Source organism: Gigantopelta aegis, chromosome 6 (genome assembly GCF_016097555.1).
Source record: "Gigantopelta aegis isolate Gae_Host chromosome 6, Gae_host_genome, whole genome shotgun sequence".
NCBI lineage: Eukaryota > Metazoa > Mollusca > Gastropoda > Neomphalida > Peltospiridae > Gigantopelta > Gigantopelta aegis.
Genome location: NC_054704.1, coordinates 86,381,054 through 86,404,516, shown reverse-complemented (window position 1 = coordinate 86,404,516; position 23,463 = coordinate 86,381,054). Strand labels below are relative to the sequence as shown.

Here is a 23,463-nt window from a genome sequence, read left to right as displayed (position 1 = left end):
ATGACTGTTACGTCTAAGGCCATTGTATGTGTAACCATGGCTAATGGAAAGTGCATATAATAGATCCCCTGTTGTTGTTTCAATGCTGGCAGTGTTTGAAAAATATTTGAGAAAGTTACTAGCCCTCACAGAAGATTTGGCTAATGCCCTATGTGTTATGGTAATACTGTTAATAATTTACACTAGCCCATACAAAAAATTTACTAGCCAGAACCGAGCGCTAGTGGATTTGTCGGACATTGTCAGTGGAAATAGTCTGCATGGCATCATACAGTTTCTTTTCTTTCGTGACCAACAAGTGTTAATATAAACATTTTATAGACACCAGGTATCCACAGTTTAAAATTTTCCTTAGGTGTCATTAAAGAAATATTCCTGTTTTTCATTTCCTTTTTGCTGCTTTAAAACATAATTTTCTGAACTGTACACCATTGTGGACTACAATGCTTATTTGGTGCCTGGCCGTGACTTTGTGCACAGACTGTTGATCAATGTAGAGGAGGCTGAGGGTCCTCTGATGTCAGAGTGATGTGTCTGAGATTCACTAAGAACGCCATTATTGCACGATTATAATTGATTCGCCCTCTACTGCAGACGTAATATTCTTCACTGGCTCTACTCTGTGACACCCCTCGTTGCTATAAACTCCCAGGTCCGCAGCTGTTACATAATAAAATGGCAACACTTGGAAGATAAAGTTTTAAAAAGCACCACTTAAGATTTTAAATTTAATAACCTTTAAAACAACATTGCCACATGTGAAAGAAATTTGCACTCATGTCTATGGTTTTGTTGTCTGTTGAAAATGTTGTTAATAAAAATCAGACAAAACCAGCTTTGTGTTTTCCTAAATATGGCTTTTATATTGAGATCAATAGAGCCTTTTTTAGTTTTAATTCCGAATAAAAGAAGGCAAAATAGTAATGGGTATGGTATAAACATTGGAAATAAAATTGTCTGAGAAAGCTTCCTGTCTCCGAGTAAACTACAATGCTTCGATGATAATGACTGCAATTTGGAGGACAGTTCTCTCAGAAATAATAGCTGTGAATTATCAAATTACCAATTTTCCATCGCATATCTTGGTGAATTAGCCGTGCAAGTGTGTATTGATTTGCTAGCCAAAGAAGTGTGGGGCAGTTGACTGGTTCTACACTTGAGTTTTATGACCGGTTCTTTCAGCAGGATTTCAATTTGTTACCAGTCCATATAAAATGGACCTGTATACAGTTTTCTGAAAGCGATGTTGCTCAGTGGTAGAATGCCTGTATTAAGTTTTTTAGGTTGTAGGATCAATTCTTCTTAATAGATCTATTGGTTTTTGCCATTTTACCCAATGTTCCTGGACTGTTCTCAAAAGGTGTATGTGTTAAATTGTCCTTTTTGTAAAAACCTTTCTTATGTGCATGTATGTATATAAAAATACGTATATAAAGTGGGTTTCCTTTCTCACTCGAAATATGATCACAATTTATAAACCAAATACTTTAATAGAAATAGTTATAAAACATGCTGAGACATCATTAAACGCATATTCATTTCCTTGATGCATAATATACTCAGACCAAAAAGTGTAGTAATTTGGTAGAGTTGCTTAAATAAAAAATAAATACAAATTGTGTTTTTCAATGTGAAATCAGACACTGGATTTTATGAATGCATCATAAATGTGTCAGCATAATTAAGAGGAAATTATCAATTCAAAAAATGAAACACATTCATGTAACTGTCAAGTCATTGAATGTGGCTTACTTTTAAAGTACCATACAGTGTAGTTGTACCAAATTGCTAAACCTTTTGGTCTTAGTATATGTGAATATACATTTGCCAGTGCTAGTCTCGGTGACACTGATTGGCCGATTGCCTGACTGAAAATCTATACAGAGCACTGGCTGACAGTCTCATATTCATCGTGTGAAGCCAGTGCTCAACCAGTGCCAGGAAGTGTCTTGTCAACCATGCATCATAAACTTGCTTTACTGTCCAGGCACTGCTGGTGATGGCTTCACAGAATATAATACTGCAGCTCCAATTTATTTTTGTAAAATACAGGAAGACATGAAAAGCTTAAGTATAGATTGCAGGCATAAACAGATTGCTAAAGATGACGTTATATTGTGAAGTTTGTAATGAAATAATAAAACTATGACGTGAGACCACTTTGCTTGTAAAGTGTTTTAGATCTGTGAATCACTCATTAGTTTAAAGGGTTCCTGTTGGGAGGTACATATGTCTGAATAAGTATGATCATTCACATTTTAAAAATGTTGTTATAAATTATGCAAATCTACAAATTCAATTCACTTCTGTCTGAAGCCAAGAGGGCAGGGAACCCAATCCAACCTAGCTATAGTCAAGTGCCTCTTTTTTTCCATTTTCTTTTCTTTTTTACATTTCATTGTGTTGCCCTTTTAACAAGTTAGTCCATGTGCCTTTTTTCCTTAGGCTCCCCCAATAATTCCTGGATCTGGCCCTGAAGATGTTCTAGCTTTCATTTCTGGGATTAGTTATACAGTGGACTCTTTTCTAAACCAAATTCAAGGAGGACAAATGAAATGCACCAGTATTAACAGATGCCAGTATACATGTATATATGCAGAGTTATGCACTTGACCGATTTTTTCAGGTTTTTTTTTACACAGAAATATGAATTACACCTGTAGATACTGACTTAAATAAAGTCTACTTCATTGAGTTTAATCTCATGTGATTATTACTTTCTTTTCTTGAATTCCACTTGATAAAAAACAAATCTGAGATGAAGAGTTATTACAAATTACCCATTGTACATGTATTGACTAGTGACAGGAAACCACAAAGAAGCCATATTTGTAAATAATGCTTGTACAAATAATGTAACAATCTAAACCAAAATATATTTTCTAGGTTCTATTTTTGCAATACAAGAAACAAAGGCAAATATGGAGTAGTATTTATCATTCTGGCAATATAGTCATTGAAAAGAATGTATGCGAAGTAACCGGAAACAGGGTATTACATAAAAAATGAATCGTATGCTTTCATTGGCTATGTGCTCTTTGATTTTGCGTATTAAATCCATATGCACCTCTCAACATCACAACATAGGATGTATTGTGTTGTTGGCAGTTTATAGAACTAGGTACAAACAAATCATTATGTATTCACTCAGATGAAAGCAATATCTGCCACATGCTTCCATATTTTGGTTAATTCGAACAAGCTGGTGCTATAGCATACAGCGTATATGTTATATATAACATACTGTAAATATTTCTTATCAGACTTCATATACATATCCGACTACATATACATAACTACATGGAAATCTGGTAGAACACCATGACATTATGTACTGATGGAAAGAAATAAGGGATCACATAAACACTAACAGCAACTAAACCCTTATCCATACTGTCAGGAAGTTAACAATGTTACTGACATTCAATCCAACATTACTGACATTCAATCCAACATTACTGACATTCAGTCTGACATTACTGACATTTAGTCTGACATTACTGACATTCAATCCAACATTACTGACATTCAATCCAACATCACTGACATTCAGTCTGACATTACTGACATTCAGACTAACATTACTGATATTCAGTCTGACATTACTGACAGTCAGACTAACATTACTGATATTCAGTCTGACATTACTGACAGTCAGTCTTAACATTACTGACAGTCAGCTGCACATGCCATCTTCACATGTACTTCACATAAATAGTATGACACTACAATATCAAATGTTCTCTTATTTTCTATCAGTATACATACAAATATATAAATAATGGAAGGAAGGCAGAAAAACTGCCCATGTAATTTACAAAGATTTCTGGTTATAGTGTTATATAACTGACAAGTTGAGATAAAATATTAATGGTTTTTTATATGGATGATGCAGGCAAGCTCATAAAAACATTAAATAAATAATGCGTGCATCCATGTAAGTGATTTCGATTGTACGACAGGGTGTTAATTGGTTGTGGTCTGATGAACATAAAGCAGGTTATTGCTCGATTAATTGATTAAAAGATCTTCTTTAATTTACTCTTATCTCACATGCAATAACGTCATAGAAAACAAATCATACAGTGTTATAGTTTTTAGAAGAACATGACTTTTGCATTTGAAGTCACTGGCTCTAATTGCCAGGGTATACTAAAGGAAAGAAATAAGGGATTATTCTAACACTAAGAGGAAAGAGTGACTGTAACCAAAACTCTCATCCATGGTGTCAGAAAGTTAACACTACTGACATTCCATTCCATGCTACATCTTTGCACTTTATTCAGAAATGACAAAATTAATAATGATTGAAATTTGGTCTACAATACCAAGTGTTCCCTTATTTATTTCTCTCGGCATACCTATTTTTTCTGTTTTACTATTACAAACACCATGGTCACCAAAACACACATTGGATTTACCAAAGTTAATTATTTAAACAAGAAGTTGTGGTTAATGTATTATTTTAATGCAAAAAAAGCTTTAGTAGCTGAAAATATTTACCCTGCCTAATAATGTTTGAGAAGGTGCTTATGGTGGTGGTGGGGTGGGCAGACATGGTAAGAGGTTTTTAAAGTGGCTTTTATTATTTTGATGGTGAAAAAAAGAGGGGTCACATTGCACCCCCTAGACACCTTCCCCTGGATCTGCACCACAACTGTATATGCATGTGTGTCCAATCATGTTGATGCTTTGAGAAGTGAAAATGTTTGAAATACCTAGCTACAATACTTCATGTGGCTGTCCACCCACCCAGAATGAAGCCAGTGTTATTTGTGCAGGTGTGGGACACTGGGAGTGACTTCCCAGGCCGCCTGCAGCCCGGGGTGGTCATTCCAACAGACAGTCTGGTATTTTACCTCCACAATGATCACAGCCTGCTGTTTTCCTTCTGCTATTGTGTTTCTCTAAAAATGCCCATTTATCCAGCTCACCCTCTGGCACGGTGCCTGCAAGCTGGGTTTTCCTTCCTTGTGCAAGTAAAAGTTCAAAGAGTGATGTTTGTGTGAGAGACGGAGATAAGTCACAGACAAAGTTCCAGCTTTCTATAGTAAGCTTTTGGAACCGTAGGCAGATCTGGCATTTGCATTGCCACTTGATCATCCCCTCATTGTTTTCTCCAGTTGTCGGTTCACTGGCCGAATTGGACCCTGTTGTCTACCTGTAAAAATATCACACGGTCTTGCTGCTTATGTAACAAATCAGTCTGTTTGATATTTGATAAACTCGATCTCATCTATTTCTCATATATTTTTCATTAAACAAGTCTATTTCTGATATGACGAGCACCATTCTATTTCTCTTATTAAAAAACAAGAAGACAAGTTTATTTCAAATATGACAAACCACTCTGTTGCATATTTGACAGAAATACGTCTATCTGATATGGCACACCAATTTCGTATTTGATACACAGCTTTATAAAAATACTAAAAGTAAAAACATCAATACTAAATTCTTTGTTGTTTTCCTGTTTTTAAAATCTGTAGCCATTTTACCAATAATATATGTCCATAATGGAGAATCTCTTTCCATCTATTCCAAACATTGCATATTAATATTCCATCTTGGTAACAGAATATCAACAAAGCACAAAACATGTGTGCAACAAATTAACATATTTACAGTTAATGAACAAATAAATTTACTATGTCCATGGTTCTGATAACTTTTCATAATATATATATTGGCTCTAAAGTCTTAAACATACTAATAAAAGAGTCAGTTTGAACAACTAGTAGTAAATTATACCTTTGATGAATTCTAGCATTTTTGATGTAAAGGTTTCAAAATCAAGTTCAGCATGTATTCTTTAGCTGTCCTATAAACAAAATCTTTTTATTAGCAAGTGCCATAATTTAATCATTATTTATGCCTAATGCTAATGAATATAAATTAGTTTCTTTCTCATAACTTATCAAAAAGGTCCTAACCTTATGCACACTTTTTTAGTTTGTAAATGTATGTAGGAGACCCATTTCCGGGCACTTTGTTTTGACGTGAACAAGCCGAGTGGTATAATTTGTATGAATATAGACATCATGTGGGGAATTGGTGCCAGCACGGACTTGCCACTTCATATTTCACAGTGTTCTCTGCCAGCTCCAGAGGGCCACAGTGCTATGGTCTATCTAACACCCACCAGCTGCTGCTTTAGAGTTGCTGCCCTTGGGAGACCAGTGATGGCAGCACTGGCTTCGTAATTGAGGCCAAAAGGCAAATGGAGTAAAACGCCACTGAAAGGGGATCTCCTTCTGTAATAACAGAATGGGTCTTCACCTTTTAAAATACTTTTTACTTAGATCCTCGGTTAGTGGTGTTTTTCATGTATTTTCAAATAGTGTTTCTTTTTCTGAAAGGTGGAAGTTGTAGTCAATTAGTCTGCCTAAGGTGAAAGTGATGTATGATCATGCAATTCTCATTACTTTTTTTCCCCAAGATCTGCCACCTAATGGCAAAACCTAGTATCTCACTTTTTATCAAGACAGAAACAATTCAATTTTCAAAATTACTGTAGGTTGTGTCTAGGATGTATTTCAATGAATTATTGCAAATTTACCTATGCTTAAGTCAGTTGAATCACAAATCCAGAACTTAACAACTTTACTGACCAAAAATAAAACATTTAGAATTATTTAGTATATGTATGTGAGAGGCACAACTTTACCATTTGCCTTTTTCTTCAAATTTAAAGTGAGATATGAACTTTTTCAGACATAATATTAATAAGTGACCTTGCTGGTACAATGGTCAAGTTATTTGTAAGTAGATTAGACTGAAAGCTATGGGCTGGTAGAGATTGAAAAAGAAAGCCATGTGCTTAATAATGCAATATGCCCAGTGTATTCAGACATGTTACTGACAATTTTCAGATTTTGTGTATGGACCCCCAAGCACCATTTAATGTCATGACAGTCACACATTTCATTTTGAATTGACAATCTCCTGTTACTTATGATGCCTCAGTTAAATCAAGTGTCTGATTTCTTTTCTTTTATTTAAGCACATTTACAAAATTGCTAAACTTTATTTACTAAGTATACCTTGATACTAACTAATAGTAGCTTTAGTCTTGAACAGCCATCACAAATACATGTAGCAGAGGTGTGTATGTGTGCCAGTTCGGAATGTTTGAACTGTAATTCAGAATGTTAAAACTATAATTGGATTTAAATATGAAACTCAATGAATGACAGGATTTTCACACCATTTTGTTTAGACTCCTCTCCATTAGACCAGTGAATTATTCCCAATTACATGACATTAATAGCACAACATCCTGTGTTTGGAGGTTGAACAAATTAAAAATAACAACAGCAGTGGTGAGATCACATGGTTTCTATTTCTTGGTTTCCCCATACACAAACCTGACAGCCATAGACCATATTTTGATATGAATGTTGTCCAAGCATTTACACATGTTGAATGTAGGCAGAAAACGTGTTTTTAATTATCAATTAAAAAACAAGATAGTTCCACCTGGAGCAGAGGGATTCTCCAAGGTGTAAATCGGATACTTTTAAAGCGGGACCATGTGTTGCTGGCATTCCTGGTAAACAATGAAGTTACAAACATAAACTGTGGAACATTCCAGGCCTGTCCCTGGGGTCTGTGATCTGCAGCAGGTGTAGACAGGGATTCATGGGAACCAGGGGTGTCTCTGTGTGCTGTATGCCAGTCTTAGTAGTTCTCTTTTATATCTTCTTCAATCATTTAATCTTAGTTCTGTTTTATTGTATATATTTTTTCCCAATCAAGTCCAGTAATTTAGTTAATTTAGTTTGTGCTTTTTTTATGCTGTATTTCATATTCATATTACAAAAATGTTTATTATAATTTTAAAAAAAAGATGATGTAAAAAGGAGACTTTACAGAATGGAATAATTGTATATAATTATTTTCAAATGAATTTACATATATGTTAAGTTAGTGGTTTATATAATTTGATTTTAATTTTTTTTTTCTCTCACTAATGAATCAACTCAGTATTAATTTGAACGAAACAACAAAATAGCAGTGAAACATTTTTGAATTTCATGTAAGCAAATATACAAGTCAAAATATTTGCTTTTGTTTTTGTTCATATTGTTGAGGGTATTATTTTGCTATCATTTAACCATCTATATAAAGAATATATAAGTATTTTTGTTTAATTTTACAACAGTTTTTGTTGGTCTGTTATGTGGATGATATAAAGAGGTCTGACTGCTGCTATACAGTAGTAGCCATTGTACATTCTATTGTTTCTGCAACACATTCTTAATATCCAGAAAATGATCTAACCAAAGTGAGGAAGTCTGAAGTTGTATGGAATTCAGAAAGTGACCTGACAAAATTGAAGAGAGTCTGAAGTTGTATGGAATTCAAAAAATGACCTGACCAAATTGAAGAGAGAGTGAAGTTATATGGAATTTAAGAAGTGACCACAAAGCTGATGAATCTTCCACAAATGACTAGCTGTGTGGGGCTTTTTGGCTTGAACTGCTAATTATGTCCCTATTTACACCCATTAGTGAAACCAACAAATTCCACACAATGGAAGGCAGCAACAATTAACTTCATTTCAGTTTGACAAAATCATCAATAAATGAAACCATTTAAAGTTTGTGTAGCAGAAAGGGCAGGCTGTGTGGGGCATGTCACTGCCGTCATGCAGATACGATGGTAATGACCCTCGGGAAAGACATGGAAGAAAAATCCAATTTGTGACGAGCAATTCTTGAAGATTTATGAAAACAATTTGCAGAAAGTCACTGATAAGACTTTGCTGAAATAGTAGAACCAATGGTTCATTTACGAAATACCATTATAAGGTAATAAATCAATGGCTTGTTTCCAAAGTGTCATACTGAAATGTGAGAATGTTCAATGACAACAGCTAAGAATATTTTTTATTACTGTTATTTATTTTAAAGGCACATGTACCTTAGTTACAACACTGTATGGTAATTCTGGATGAAACTCAAGGGTTTTTTGTTTTTGTTTAGAATATAAATTTATATATACAACTTGTTTATTTTTAGTTGCCTCTCTGATTATAGAAACTCAAGATGTAAATGTTTTATGTATCACAATTTGGATGATTTCTTTTTTTTTTCTTTTTTTCTTTTTTATAAATACAGTATCTCTGATAGAATCATCAGAATGTTTGACTACTCAGAATTCTCAGTCCGATAACCATTTACTATTTTCCTATAAGATTTGAATAATTTCAGATTGGGAATGCTTAACAAATTTATTGGTGATTATGCACTGAACTTTATTATGGCATTCTGGTTTTGCAGGTTGATTGATTAAGAATCTCTTTTGATACAAAAAAAATCTTTCTGGTTTCTGGAATAGACAGGTTTTGATTTATTCAGGATTTTTAATTGATGCATTCAATACATAAAGAAACATTTGAGATTGAAAAATTTGGCAAGTTTTAACAGGAATATTATCCAGTTTTGTTTAGGCATGCTCTACTGTACACTGTATATAGAATATATATGCAGACAATTTATTCTGAACCTTGGATAATAAAAATGTGTATATTATTATATTCATATTTTAATAATATGACAAAATGTTTTACATTTTTGCATTTATAAGGCTTTTTTATTTTTTAGACCTAAAGGCACACTAAGGTGGTATTTTAAATTATTTAATGGATAACTTCCATTAAGCCCATGTCATTTTGACTTTCTGCCAGCAGATGCTCATTTCCTGCATTGATGTGCCACAACAAGATGTAAAATAAACATGTACACAACAGAAGCAGTTTTTATTTTCGAAAAAGTACATTTCCCATCTGTAATACACATTTGTTTGGAAAACATGGCAGCGGTTCAAAGTGAACCGGTCGACACTGTGAGGTGTGGGGTGCTGTAGGCACAAGTCGCTGACTGGAGTGATGGATTTTCAAAGCTTGGCCTTCGGGCTTGCAGTTAGTGCATGTGTCAGGACATTCACAATACACCTGCATCACACATGTATGGAGCAGGCATTGGAAGAATTTAGTGCAACAGTGCTCGGTAAAATAGAATTTTATTTTTTGTTTAAATTAAAAACAAAAAAAATTTAAACAGTTTTTTGCAGATCTGAGAACATTAGTGAATGTTTCATGACACCCCAGCATGAAAATAAAATAACCTGCTATGTACACGTTGAAGGAAAGAAAAGAATATTTGTTTAATGTCACATTATAAACTATATGTACAGCCTTTGATGAATTAATGTTTAATGACACCCCGGCATGAAAAATATGTTGGTCATTGGATAAACACATCATGCATTAAAGTCAGTGGTCACTTAAATGGTCTACGGCAGATGATCAATCCTATACTATTACTAAATAAAATTAATAACCAGTAGACATTTTGGTCAGTTTTTTTATATGCACATTATAATTATAATGTTAACAAGTTTTGATTACAGGTGATTTCTAAATGTCAGTCACCAGTGTTAACAATAAACAAAAATGTAAAGTTTGTATGCTTTGTAAAAACAAAAACAAATTTATTTTGTACCATATGTAAATGTCCCTTAATTAATTTTGTTGAGTATATGACCGATTGATTTTTAATGATTGAGTATAATACCACAGAGCTACATCCTGCCTTTGTAATCATTTAAAGTCGGATGTGTTTTCACAACAGGAAATATTCTTGTAAAGACAAAAAACACAGATATATTTTTGTACATTTTTATTGGCCAAAATGATAATTAAATTGAAATATTTTTTTACATTGTTGTTGAATGGCTTAAAACATGGTTTTTCAGCATATGGAAAACAAAATAACAATGCTTTTGATGACAATGTTTTACTATTTTATATATATATATAGCGGGGTTTTTTTTCTAATGGAAAGAGTCTGAGCAGTGTATTAAATTAACTAAGTAAGAAATTTATGTAGATAGTACAATGTAATAGATGAAATAAAGAAAGTAACAAAACATTATAATAGACCACAAGCACTTCCCACTTGTTATTCATTCAGTGAAAAAAGGGCATTTAACATCACTGTATTAGTTATACAAAGACCCACACCATTTACCGGAATATAACTAAGAAGAAAATCAATCTGTTTGTTAAACAAATAATTTGCAAATGGTCGTGGCTAAAGTTCTATGAGTTTTGTCAACACTGATTAGCTTGGTGGAATGAAAGCCGATAGGTTCTGTGAGAGTGGGAGATAACAATGGTTCCATCTCAGAGATGTTTTCTTGCAGGAATTTGATGCATGTTGCTTTCAATTTGTCTTCGTTGGCTTGTCTCACTACCCAGTCAATGCACGGCTCATTGTGCGAAGTTACCAGCTGCAACGTGATTACGAGAGAAATGCTAGGACTTGGAACTGAAAATTTGATTTTATGTATTGTCGTGGTGAATGGAAACTGTTTCTATCTTCTAGCCTTGTTTTTTTTTGGCACCTTTCTTAAGACTATAATGAAACACTTGAAACATAATGCAATAAGACAAATGTAATGTAATATTGGATGACGAATGTTTAGAATGAAAACAATGGAATTCTTTTTTGAAAAGAAAGACATTTGTTTAGTTCTTTGTTGGATTGCAATCCCTAAAGACTTCTTTTTTTAGTATATTCACTGCAGAATCACATGATACAGGTTTTAAAGGAAAAAAAGGTTCATTTAATGATGTCCTTCAATGTTCTCAATGCTATTAGTTGTCAAATTTATTGTGACACTTTCTAGAAAGAAAAAGAAATCTGTTGACATCACATTAATGTTCTTATTCAAGTTAGCAGAAAGGATTTTCTTTTTCACATTTCCCCACAGACAGGACAGCACATGAACTACTGACTCAAATAAGAAATAACCCAATGAATAGGATGGATCCTGAAAATTATTGCTATTTTGGAAGTTGCTCTTTTACAATGTAAGTTATTGGTACACTTTAGTCACAAAATTTAAATGTGATGTGAAAAATAAGTATTCAGACATATTTTCAACATTAATGAGACTACATGTACATAGCATTCTAAACTGCAAAATGAATAAAGCTACACATTTTTAAAAAAAGTAATCTATTAATTTGTTCAGAGACTTAATGAAAAAAAGCAATTGGAGTTTAACACTATCTGTTAACTGAATATTTTAAAAATTGCTGTGATTGTATTCAACAGCATGACCTTAAAAATTAAAAAAACAAAGAGAAAATAATTTGTTGCTTCATGGACTTATTAAAACAAAGCAGCTAAAGTTCAAGAATATCTGTTACTGCTGAAGATTATAATCTTTTACAATTAAGTCTAAGCATATTTTTAAAAAAAAACCAGTTTGTTCAAATATTTTACTCACTTTGTCTGAGAGTTTTGCTTAATTAGTTGTGGATATTTAACCTGTGAGCTAGATAACAGAAGTTGAGATGGTGTCGGAGATAATCCTAAAATATGTTTACATGTAGTTAACCAACATTCTCATGCAGTGGTGTCATGGTTAAGCCAATAACAGACAGCCCAGACAGCATGCTTGAACCTTAATTGAATATAAGCATAAAGATAAATTAAAATGAATGAATGTGACAAGTAGGGCTTCAGTTAGCACAGTTTTAAAGTCTATGGGACAGTCTGTCCAGGAAAATGATCTTGAAATTTAATTCGATATGTAGGCACGAAAGTAAAGTTAAAATGAAGCAATAAGGCCCTAAAAAAATTGTTATTCTGAAAGATTATAATATTAATAAACACTTTTGGATTTATATTTCTACAGATACATATTATTTTGAGTATTAAGTTTATCATTTTGATATTTATTTTTATCCAGATTGATTTCCTTCATTTGTGGTTTTGTTTAATGTAGCTATATAGCTGCATGAGCATGTTGATTTTATGTACTTTGGATACTTTTAAAGAAAGAGTTCAACCCTGTATTGATTTTTAAATGTATTGACATAATAAAACATTTGGAAAGAGGGGGCAGGTGAAACATTTTTACCACAGATTATTAGTGTTGCATATGAAAAGTTGATTTGTAAAACATGATATATGCCAATTTCCCAATTGTGGAGTTAGCATTGAAGGTATACAGATGTTAGAACCACTCAACAATAGGACCATAGCGTTTCTGGCAAAATGCTATCTAAGCCCATTGATCAAGGCCCTGTTTTATGAAGCGATCTTAGCACTAAGATCTCCTTAAGGTTCTGATGCTCAATTCACTATTATATACATTGGTACAATGTCTTTAAGCTTTTGTAACAAAAATAAAATGTCCATAACTATCTTAGTCACTTAAGGTGGTCTTAGATTGCATTGTAAAATGGGGCTCAGGATCTTAAAGCTGTCCTCCATGTGATATAAGCTACGTCATGTCACAGCAACATCTCAAATGACATAAATGCATATACATACATGTATATCATGATTTGGATTTAATTCTTTATATTTATGCAGCATCCCTTCACTTGTAATTTGTAGAGTAAGTCATGTCTCAGGGTGAGTTTTTTAAATATATATATCAGTATGTACATTATTTTTAGATTAACATTTTGTAATGATTGTTTGTAAAGTAGTGGCTCCAGGGCTCAAACCCTGACACTACCATAACATATTTCTGGGACAAAAGTTATAAAAAGACCCACCTGGACCAATTCTCAGGGTATTGTACAAGTGATGTTCAACAATAAAATGTTTTTTCTTATTTTTGTCACGAAAGCTTAAAGACATTGTACCAATGTATATGATAGTGAGTTGAGCATCAGAGAGTATTAAGTAACACTCTATTTTGTTATTTTTGTCATGCAAGGTTAAAGACATTGTACCAATGTATATGATAGTGAGTTGAGCATCAGAGAGTATTAAGTAACACTCTGTTTTGTTATTTTTGTCATGCAAGGTTAAAGACATGTACCAATGTATATGATAGTGAATTGAGCATCAGAGAGTATTAAGTAACACTCTGTTTTGTTATTTTTGTCATGCAAGGTTAAAGACATGTACCAATGTACCGGTATATGATAGTGAGTTGAATATCAGAGAGTCTTTAAGGACACTCTGTTTTGTTATTTTTGTCACAAATGCTTAAAAGACATTGTACCAATGTATATGATAGTGAATTGAGCATCAGAGAGTATTAAGTAACGCTCTATTTTTTTATTTTTTTTTTCACACAAGGTTAAAGATATTGTACCAATGTATATGATAGTGAGTTGAATATCAGAAAGTCTTTAAGTACACTTTGTTTTGTTATTTTTGTCACGCAAGGTTAAAGACGTTGTACCAATGTACATGTATATGACAGTGAGTTGAACATCAGAGCCTTAAGTACACTCTGGTTGTGACAGCAGTGCCTGAAGAGCAATCCAGTGTGATTTTTTTTTCTCCACGCTCATCTCATTTTATCTGCCTCAAAGTCATCCCGGCACATTGAGACCTAATTGAAAAGAATGGATTAAAAGAAGCCATGTACAAAAAAAAGGAGTCTTTCTGGACTTGTTAGCATTGTGGTTTTCTCAATGACCTGAGATAAATGTCTCGCTCAAGGATATTGCTGCCACATGTTGCAATGGAGGATTTGCCATGAATATAAATTGGTTAAGAGAAATCTTTGTGTGTACATAGTGTACTTTGATTTTTAAATATTAACTTTACTGGCCAAACTTTTTAGGTTTTGATGGGAAGTAGTTCATTTGTGGAATCCTAAATTTAGCTTGTGATTAATTTTGTGGGGTTTTTTTTAATAAAACAAGGAACATTTAAAAAAAAAAAATTAGCTTCTTTTTTGTTGTTACATGAAGACTGAATTGATAAAGATTTCATGTCTTTGTTTTAACCTAGACAGTTAATGTAACATTTTAGAATTTTTTCCTGTATTATACATGTAGGTCTTGTCAAAATCAGCAATAAACCAATTATAGATCTACTTACCGTATCTCTATTTTGCCTGTATAATTTTGTACTGACCATAACTCTGCTTATTTTTCTTGGCAAAATGGGTGACTCTTAAAAATATATTTATTAGTGGAACATTTTAATATATACATATTTACATATTGTTTGGGGTTTGTTGGTGGGGGTCTTTTGAGGGGTGGGGTGGTGTTTTTTTATTTTATTATTGCAGAAGTGATTTATCATGGCTGGTTTTGCTACTACTTAAATAAATCCACCAACCAAATGTTCAAATGTAGGAGGCAGTTTTGATGCATCATGTTTGGTGCATAGTTATGTTTTTCTTCTCAAAATTTTGATTACCCGTTTTTTCCTGGACCGAGTGTCTTCCATCAGGGTCTAATTGTGTTTACTGGTTTCCTGAAACTCAGCAGACATTCTCTCTCAGTCAGACAGTCTCGTACCTTTGAGGGATGATCTGGCCATCATTATTTCCAACCCTGTGGAGATGACGATTTCCTGGCCTCTGCTATATTGATTTCGTATGGCATTGGCTACATGTGGGTTACGTAATACAGTCTTTGGAACATTTGCCAATGTATATTTCTGGTTTGTTAGCAGTATTATATAGTGTTAATTAGAAAAATGTGCAATGTTTATATTCATCTAGCCAAGAGGATTTTATAATATATAATTATTAAAACAATTCTCTTGGCTGGATACAAACAAAATCTATTTTGTAACACCCTGCGATTTGGCATTATTAACAAATTAAAGGTGAAGAGATAGGATACAAAATTTAGTAATATCAACAAATTGTATTGTCAAAAAACAAAAAACAAACAAAGAAACAACAAAGTAATCTGTATATGGGTTTGTGCCGTTAGCATGAATAATATAAAAATGATTCCATATCTCCCATTATCTTTTCACTTGCAAGAACATAGGAAATAACTTTTTTAAAATGTAAAATTATGGTGTTTGTACCAGTTTCAACCCTTCACTATGGAGACAAAAGTTAAATGTGGTTTTGGTCAATATGAATGTCACTTTAATTGGACTCTGACTGGTGCAGAGGTATTATTTTGTTCTTCAAATTAACCATAACCAAATTCCATATGTGGAGTTTACTACTTTTTTCCCTCCCAAGTACATATAGTTTGTGACAGCCAATACTTTTGTAAAAGAATAAAATAAATTCAGTATGACACAATAGTAATTTACAATGGTTCAGGTTTAAAAAAAAATACCAGCTACTTACACTGCTTGTCTTAAGCATTCAGCATCATTTAAAACAAGATAGAATGTGGAATGTTCAAAACAAGGTTAAAAAATATGTTTGAAAAGAAGAATGCAAATGAAGATACCAATAGAATGCAAGTGAAAAAACATGTTTCTAGTCCGTGTTAAAAACTTCAACTTAGTCCATCTTGTTCCATTATAGCTAGCCATACAATTGTGAATTCTGTTTGTCAGTTTGTCTGTGGGGACAGATGGGTTTGAGGAAATGGAAATGTCAAATAATGTAATTTTATGCTCCATTTTCCTCTGAGAATTCTTATGCATCAGAAGTCTACATGAATTCAATCCTGTGCTGTAATCCTATTATAGTTTAAACTCGGTTTTTTTAACATTACAACTACCTAATGTGGTGTCCTATAGACAAAGCACCCATTATAACATTGTCAAAACTTCCTTTGGACTTTATCTTGTGCACAGTAAGTTTGTTTTGTTTTACGACAGCACTAGAGCACATTGATTTATTCATTACCGGCTGTTGGATGTCAAATATTTGATAATTTTTACATATAGTTTTAGAGGAAACCTGCTCCATTTTTCCATTAGTAGCAAAGGATCTTTTTTATGCACCATTCAACAGACAAAATAGCACATACCACAGCCTTTGATATACTAGTCGTGGAGTACTGGCGGGATCGAGAAACTTAATAGCCCAGTGGACCTTGCGCACAGATAAAGAGTGATTGTATTAATGGTTTTATCTATTCACATTGTAGAAAAATATAAAAATATATTAAAAAAATTTAATTATATATTATTTATTTGAATGGCAAGTGTTTGGATCAATTTCTGTTCCCAGGACCCATTTTAGTTATTTTTCCATTTCAACCATTCCATTCCTTCCATTAAATATTGAATTATGTGCAGTTGTTTTTATGATAAAGAAATTATTCAATGAGAATGTAACCCATTTGTCAACAACAGGTATCCTCTTTCACATTAATCCATTATGTTCAATGAGCTGTATGTTCCATATTGGGAACACGCTGCAAAATATAATGTTACAAAAAATAATCAATACAAAACATTCACAGGAAAATAACAATGTCATATGATAGGTGTTGTATAAATACAGTGGTGGTGAGCAAGAGACACTGCCCACCCCCACACCCCAACTTTAAAGCTGAGGTGGTGATGTAGTGGTTAAGCCATCAGACTTGAGACTGGTAGGTACTAGGTTCACATCCTGGTACTGGCTCCCATCCAGATCGAATTAATGACTCAGTGGGTAGGTTTAAGGCCACTATACACAGACTATTCACTCATTAGCTAGCCCAGAAAGCTGAAATGCTTGAACCTTAATTCGATATATATATAAGCATAAAAATTACTATAAATGAAATGAAAATCAATGAAGAATGTATTGTGTCTCCATCCAGTTAAAAGACATCTTTTAATGTCTATGGTTCTGCATACATGGATTTTGATGGACAGGATGTAGCCCAGTGGTTTAAGCTCTCGCTTGATATACAGTTGGTCTAGGATGGATCTCTGTCCATGGGCCCATTGGGCTATTTCTCCTTCCAGCCAGTGTACTACGACTGGTATATCAAAGGTTGTGGTATGTACTATCCTGTCTATGGGATAGTGCACATAAATATCTCTTGCTACTAATGGAAAAATGTAGCAGGTTTTCTCTCTAAGACTATATGTCAGAATTACCAAATGTTTGACATGCAATAGCCAATGACTAATAAATCAATGTGCTCTAGTGGTGTCATTAAACAAACCAAACACACATTATGTGGATTTTGTGTAGAGTTTGTTTAAAACTGCTTGACTAATAAAATACTTGATTAGTGATTCTGACAGGCTTGATCCATCCATTTATCGGTTTATCTGCTAAATGACTCGAGGTGACCACTGTGTCCAGTTTGTAGCCTCATGGGAAATCTCTCGCATCCAGCAGGTGACTTGACCCATGCCCTGTCACTGGATTAGTCGACTGCATGTAAATGACAGAAGCACTTTGGGCGTGTCTGCTAGTATTAGCGTACTGTTCTCAGTGCCTGCATAATGCACACCAGATAAACACAAGTATTTTCCTTGTTAGATTCAGATTGTAGACCATATTTCTCTGTTGTGGCACAATTTACTCCCTTGAAGTTTGAGTCATAACTAAATTGTTGCACAACTCTACTAATATTATTCCTTTTACAGTTTTAAATTGTTGTTTAAAAATGACATCACACATTTGTTTTGTTTTTATTATTTAATCTTTTAAGTTGTGTAGGGTATTTTGTTGGTTTTGGGGTGTTTTTTGTTTGTTGGCTTTTATTCTTTAAGTTTGTGTACTTCAAAAAACTATATTTTAGGCCAAACAAAATACATTTCTGGTCTCTGGTCAACACATGCATTGATTTTGACCCTCGCACATACATTTTTTTAATTTTAATTTCCCTCCGTATGACATCAGATTTTGCCAGGCTTTTTTTGCTATGACATAAAACCACATTTGGAGCCAAAATGCCATTGTGCATGAAGTAAGATGTGCATTTCGATTTCATTTTAAATATGCCCTGTATTTCAGTATCAAAGATACCTACCTTTTCTGTATAATCCATGCTTTTAAAAAAATAAATTGAAAAAAAAAAGCTGCATCAATTCTGGAACTTTGTTCCGATCAGAGACCAACTTTTTGGGGGGAGGGAAGGCCCTATGGCTATACTTTTTTTTTCTGATATTTATCTTTTAATTTTTTGAAGGTGGAGAATGAATTTCTTTTATATAACCTAAATCTGTATTGCATGCTGCTCATATTAATTGGCACATATCTAACAGGAAAGTTATCTCTGCAATTTTATTATCTTTACAAGGCTTTGGAAATCTCATTATTGGTCTGTTTGCCATATTCACAACACAGTTGCACTGGCAAAAACATTTTTTTTTTTAAATTTAATGGTTTTAACAAAGTGATAAAAAAAATCATTTACCATACTGCACATACGTGGAAGTTATTATACATATCAACATACTCCTAAGGGAAAACTGGGACAATGGATTTTAACTCATCTAGATGTGAACAACAAAACCAAATATCCCTGTTCAAAATCATATCTCTGCACAAGGCAAGAGTTGAAAATATGTTAGGCAAAATCATGATTGCTCATCATTAGGAGGACAGCCACTCACTTAGGAGATCCATAAAATCCTGTAGGAGGACGGTCATTTAAAAAAATCTTGTACAGAATATAATATAATATTATTTGAATATGAATATACAGTTGTGAGCTATTTTATTGTATGTAGGCCTTGTGTATCGAAATCTCTTTAAGCCTGTTATAGAAGATCTTGGCATATGATGATCGATCATGAAAGACTTATTTTACATTGTAATGCAATACATGTATATGTTTAGTTCATAATGCAACTACTGTTTCAGGAACATTGTGTGAAATTAATCCTTGTTCAATGACACTTGAGCACATTTTAAACTATATTTAATAGCTAGGAGTTTTAACATAACGGTTGTTGTATTAATATTTGGTTTATATTGTGAGTGAGAAAACCCACTGCTTGTACTAGCAAATAGAAGCAAATGTACTTTCCTATGGACAGGACAGCACATACTTCAGCCTTTGATACTCCAGTAATGGGCCAGTGGCTGGGTTGGCTAAAAGCCTCACTGGGTCCATTGTACCATACTTGAGATGAACACCTTCGCACATACATGTTGTAGCTATATCTTACCCTTAAGAAGATGAATGCTTCTGATTAAACAACACTTTCAGTTTTCACTTACTATATACATAAATGCATAACTCCAACTGTTGGTGTGGTTTTTGTGTAAATATATTTCCTTTAAATTACAATTAAATAGGCATGATAAATGAGTGCTGAGCGAGAGGGTCAGGATATGTGCGTGGTTTGGGGGTGAGAATGTCACCATGATAGATCTGGGTAACCACTTTCGGTCCCTCCAGATCTCTCGTTTGGTGTGAACTTGTTAACTCCTTGTCTAATCACACTCATGATAAATCTATACAGCAAGCTAGAGACCAACACTTAATGAATATGGAGTTTATTTCTCAAAGTGAACATCAGACTGGCTGTACTAGTTCACATGGCAGTAAAAAGACTTGGTGTCTTCAGTACTGGAAGATTAACCAGTTGCTGACATGTTTATTTTACTTTGAATGTTATTCTTTTATTTGATAAGTGTTTTTGTTTTAATTTGCAGATATTATTGATAGAATTTTAGAAGGTTTTTTTTTGTGTTTTGTGCACATAAACATTAAAAGACACAACAGAACTTAACTCACATAATCATCCCTTCCAACTACAGGCTAATTTTTCTGTTTTCGAAACACAAAATAATTTCAGCAGGCTTTTTAGTTTTTCGAGAAGTGCTGGCTACTGTTTGTATTAATTGAAAGTATCTTGCACAATTCTAAGTGCATTGCATCACAACTGTTTAAATATCCATTGCGATATTTCTTGTACATGTCTAGATTTGTGAAACTAGTCTTGGGAGTGGCAGTCTTCCTGTAGGATCTTGGTGAAGCACCTATCAGAGAATCGTGGAAACTTATTTCTTGGACTTATGCAGAGATGTCAACTTGGATGTGTTAATTGGTTTGTCACTAGATTTTGCATAAATAATTTTTAAAACTAGATTTTGCAGAAATAACTTTAACTACAATAAGATTTTTTCTTAATATTTTTAACTAAAAATGTTTTACTTTCTTCCAGTGATATGGAGTGATTAAAGTCACTTGAGAATGGATGGGGCCTTCAACTACAGTGGGAGGCAGAAGCCACACACCCGGGCCCAGCGGCGGACCCGCATGAAGAACCGGGGGAGTCAGACCTGCAGCTCGTCGGATGAAGAGTTCCACTCGGATGATAATCTGCGGCCGTATGAGGAGGTGAAGATCGCTCACCATGACAAGAAACTCACCGGACTAGGTTCGTACTCACTGGCACGTCTACAGAGGTGGACATCTTCTAGACGATCTGCTGTATTGATGTTTTGGGCTTACGGTGTGCTGTATTGGTGTTTTGGGCTTATAATATGCTGTATTGGTGTTTTGAGCTTATAATATGCTGTATTGGTGTTTTGGGCGTACACATTTTCTACAATTAGTGACATGAAGGAAATGGGCAGCAATGTTTTTGTATACTTACCACTAAGAAATAAAATTTTATTTAAACTAATTTTGTATAGAGAAAAACATTGCAGCAAATTTTGTCAGACATAAAATAATTATGGTGTGTCTTTCCTTCCCCATGTGACCAAATTGTGGAACAACTTCTGTTGTCATTAGCCAGTTTTATTAAGGTACTTTGCCACAAGGTCTTGACTTTGTCACAAGATTTTGACTTTGTCACAAGATTTTGACTTTGTCACAAGGTTTTGATATGCTATCTTGTTAATGTAACCTACTTGTTGAGCAGTCATTCGAAGGGTGGACTGATAGTGTACTGGGTACCTCTATGAAGTGAATCCCTGGATCATATTTATTCAGTTTGCCTGAACACATCCTGATGACTTTGCTCTTGGTCCAAGAATAATAGCTCCATTGCAGCTCTGAGTCATTCTATAATTTCCTTATAACTTTTTAAAAAATCAAATTATTTCTTAATGCCTAAATGTTGAATTTTGCATGTTTTACAAAAAATAGTATCCATGGCCAGTCAAATTAGACCTGTATTTTATACCATTATAAATGGAATCCTGTTTTCATAAACCGTATTATCCATTTACCCAGGTTTTTCCCAATTATGTGTTATTTTTATCCCATCAATACAGACGAGTCTGTTAATCTGCACTACAAAGTGGAATCACTCCACTGACCTAGCGCAGTGATAACGAGAGCAACAGAAATAAATATTCACTTGTTCCAACTTTCCAGCAAGCGGATCTGGTTAAGGATGTCTCGCTTGATGGAGTGGCCAGTTTGAGTTGTCACCTAAGCCTGTTGATTGAGAAACAGTCGGGCTTCTTTTAGATATCCTTTTAATAGTAATGCTGGGCTTTTCGCCATCATCCCGTCCCACCATCCATCATGTTGGTTTTGCTTCTTCCAGGTGTCCGTCCAGTTGGTGTTAATGCGTCTGTCGCGTGGTACATGGTCTGTTGAGTCTCCTTGCCTACAATAGTTCCTCACTAATCCCACTTGTCAGTGAATTGTTATGGATTGCTGGGTGGAAGTTGTCTTATATTCAGCAAAAATCTTGCATGTCATCAAATTACAATTCTTCAATAGACAATCGGCAAATTGAAAATGAGAATTGCAGACAGTGGTCTAAAAGTATTTAGTAAAATAATCTTCATACAGACATTTAATGTTTGCTGGTCATGTCGTGGTTTGACCTTAAACTGGAGAATATTCTGATTGCTACTTTTGCTAGAATTTGTAATTAAAATTAAATGTTTGCTTAATGCATTTACATTGAACAGGGTTTATACTGGAAAAAAACATCAAATACGGCACAATTCCTAATGAGCTAGAAGTAATAACACATCATGTATTCTGATTGCTACTTCTGCTAGAATTTGTAATTGAAATTAAATTGTGAAGACTAATTTTGTATTAAAATCTGCTTTAGAGGAACACATTTGAATTATTTGAGATAAGCACTGTCCATTGTAAGTTTTTTTAAACATTTAAGATGACATAAAGAAAAATGTTGGCATGATAAAAACTAATTATTTTCAAAGCTCATGTGATTTAAGTTCTTTCAACCTAAACAACAAATTCAGGAAAGGATGGAAATGATTGGTTAACCCCAGCATATTACAAACTAAGTTATTAGGTGTCTAATATACCTGGTACATGTATGTTTCAACAAAACTAATAATTTACTTTCCTTACTAAAATATAGAATGCATGCTTATAAAGTAGAACAAAATGTTAAAATTTGTACCTCAGGCCGAATACGTAGATTTTGGTTTAAAACCATTCTCTCTTTCTGAGTGTCATTTCTCGTGTCATGCAGTATAGCCCAGAAATTACTGTCATCCACAAAGAAGATGGTCTAATTGGAAAGTACTTTACACAAAGCCTTGGCTCATCTATCTCTTCTAACAAGGAATCTCATTGGAGGACTTTTTTAACTTCAAGGAAATGAGATTTTTAACACTGTAATCCACAGAGAGCCGACAGACATGCAATCAGTTCACCTGTTCTTGATAACCTGTCATTGTCACTGATTCGTGGTGTTTGTCTTTTTGATGAAAAACCTATCTGGGGCAGACCACTTCATTAAGTTTCCTACATATATAATGCAGTGCAAATAGTGTGTATAATTATATATATATATATATATATATATATATATATATATATATATATACACACACATACATATTACAAACAGAAGTCTGTAT

At 33.7% G+C, this 23,463-nt stretch overlaps 1 protein-coding gene across 3 annotated transcripts in view; it reads left to right on the top strand.

Annotated features, from left to right (window-relative positions):
- LOC121373986 (teneurin-m-like) overlaps window positions 1-23,463 on the top strand; it is a 217,200-nt gene that overhangs the window by 98,966 nt on the left and 94,771 nt on the right. For all 3 annotated transcript variants that reach the window (XM_041500842.1, XM_041500841.1, XM_041500840.1), the window contains exon 4: window positions 20,823-21,038. In XM_041500842.1, the coding sequence (XP_041356776.1) occupies window positions 20,852-21,038 (187 nt within the window). In that variant the 5' untranslated portion in view covers window positions 20,823-20,851. The remainder of the gene's footprint in view (window positions 1-20,822; window positions 21,039-23,463) is intronic.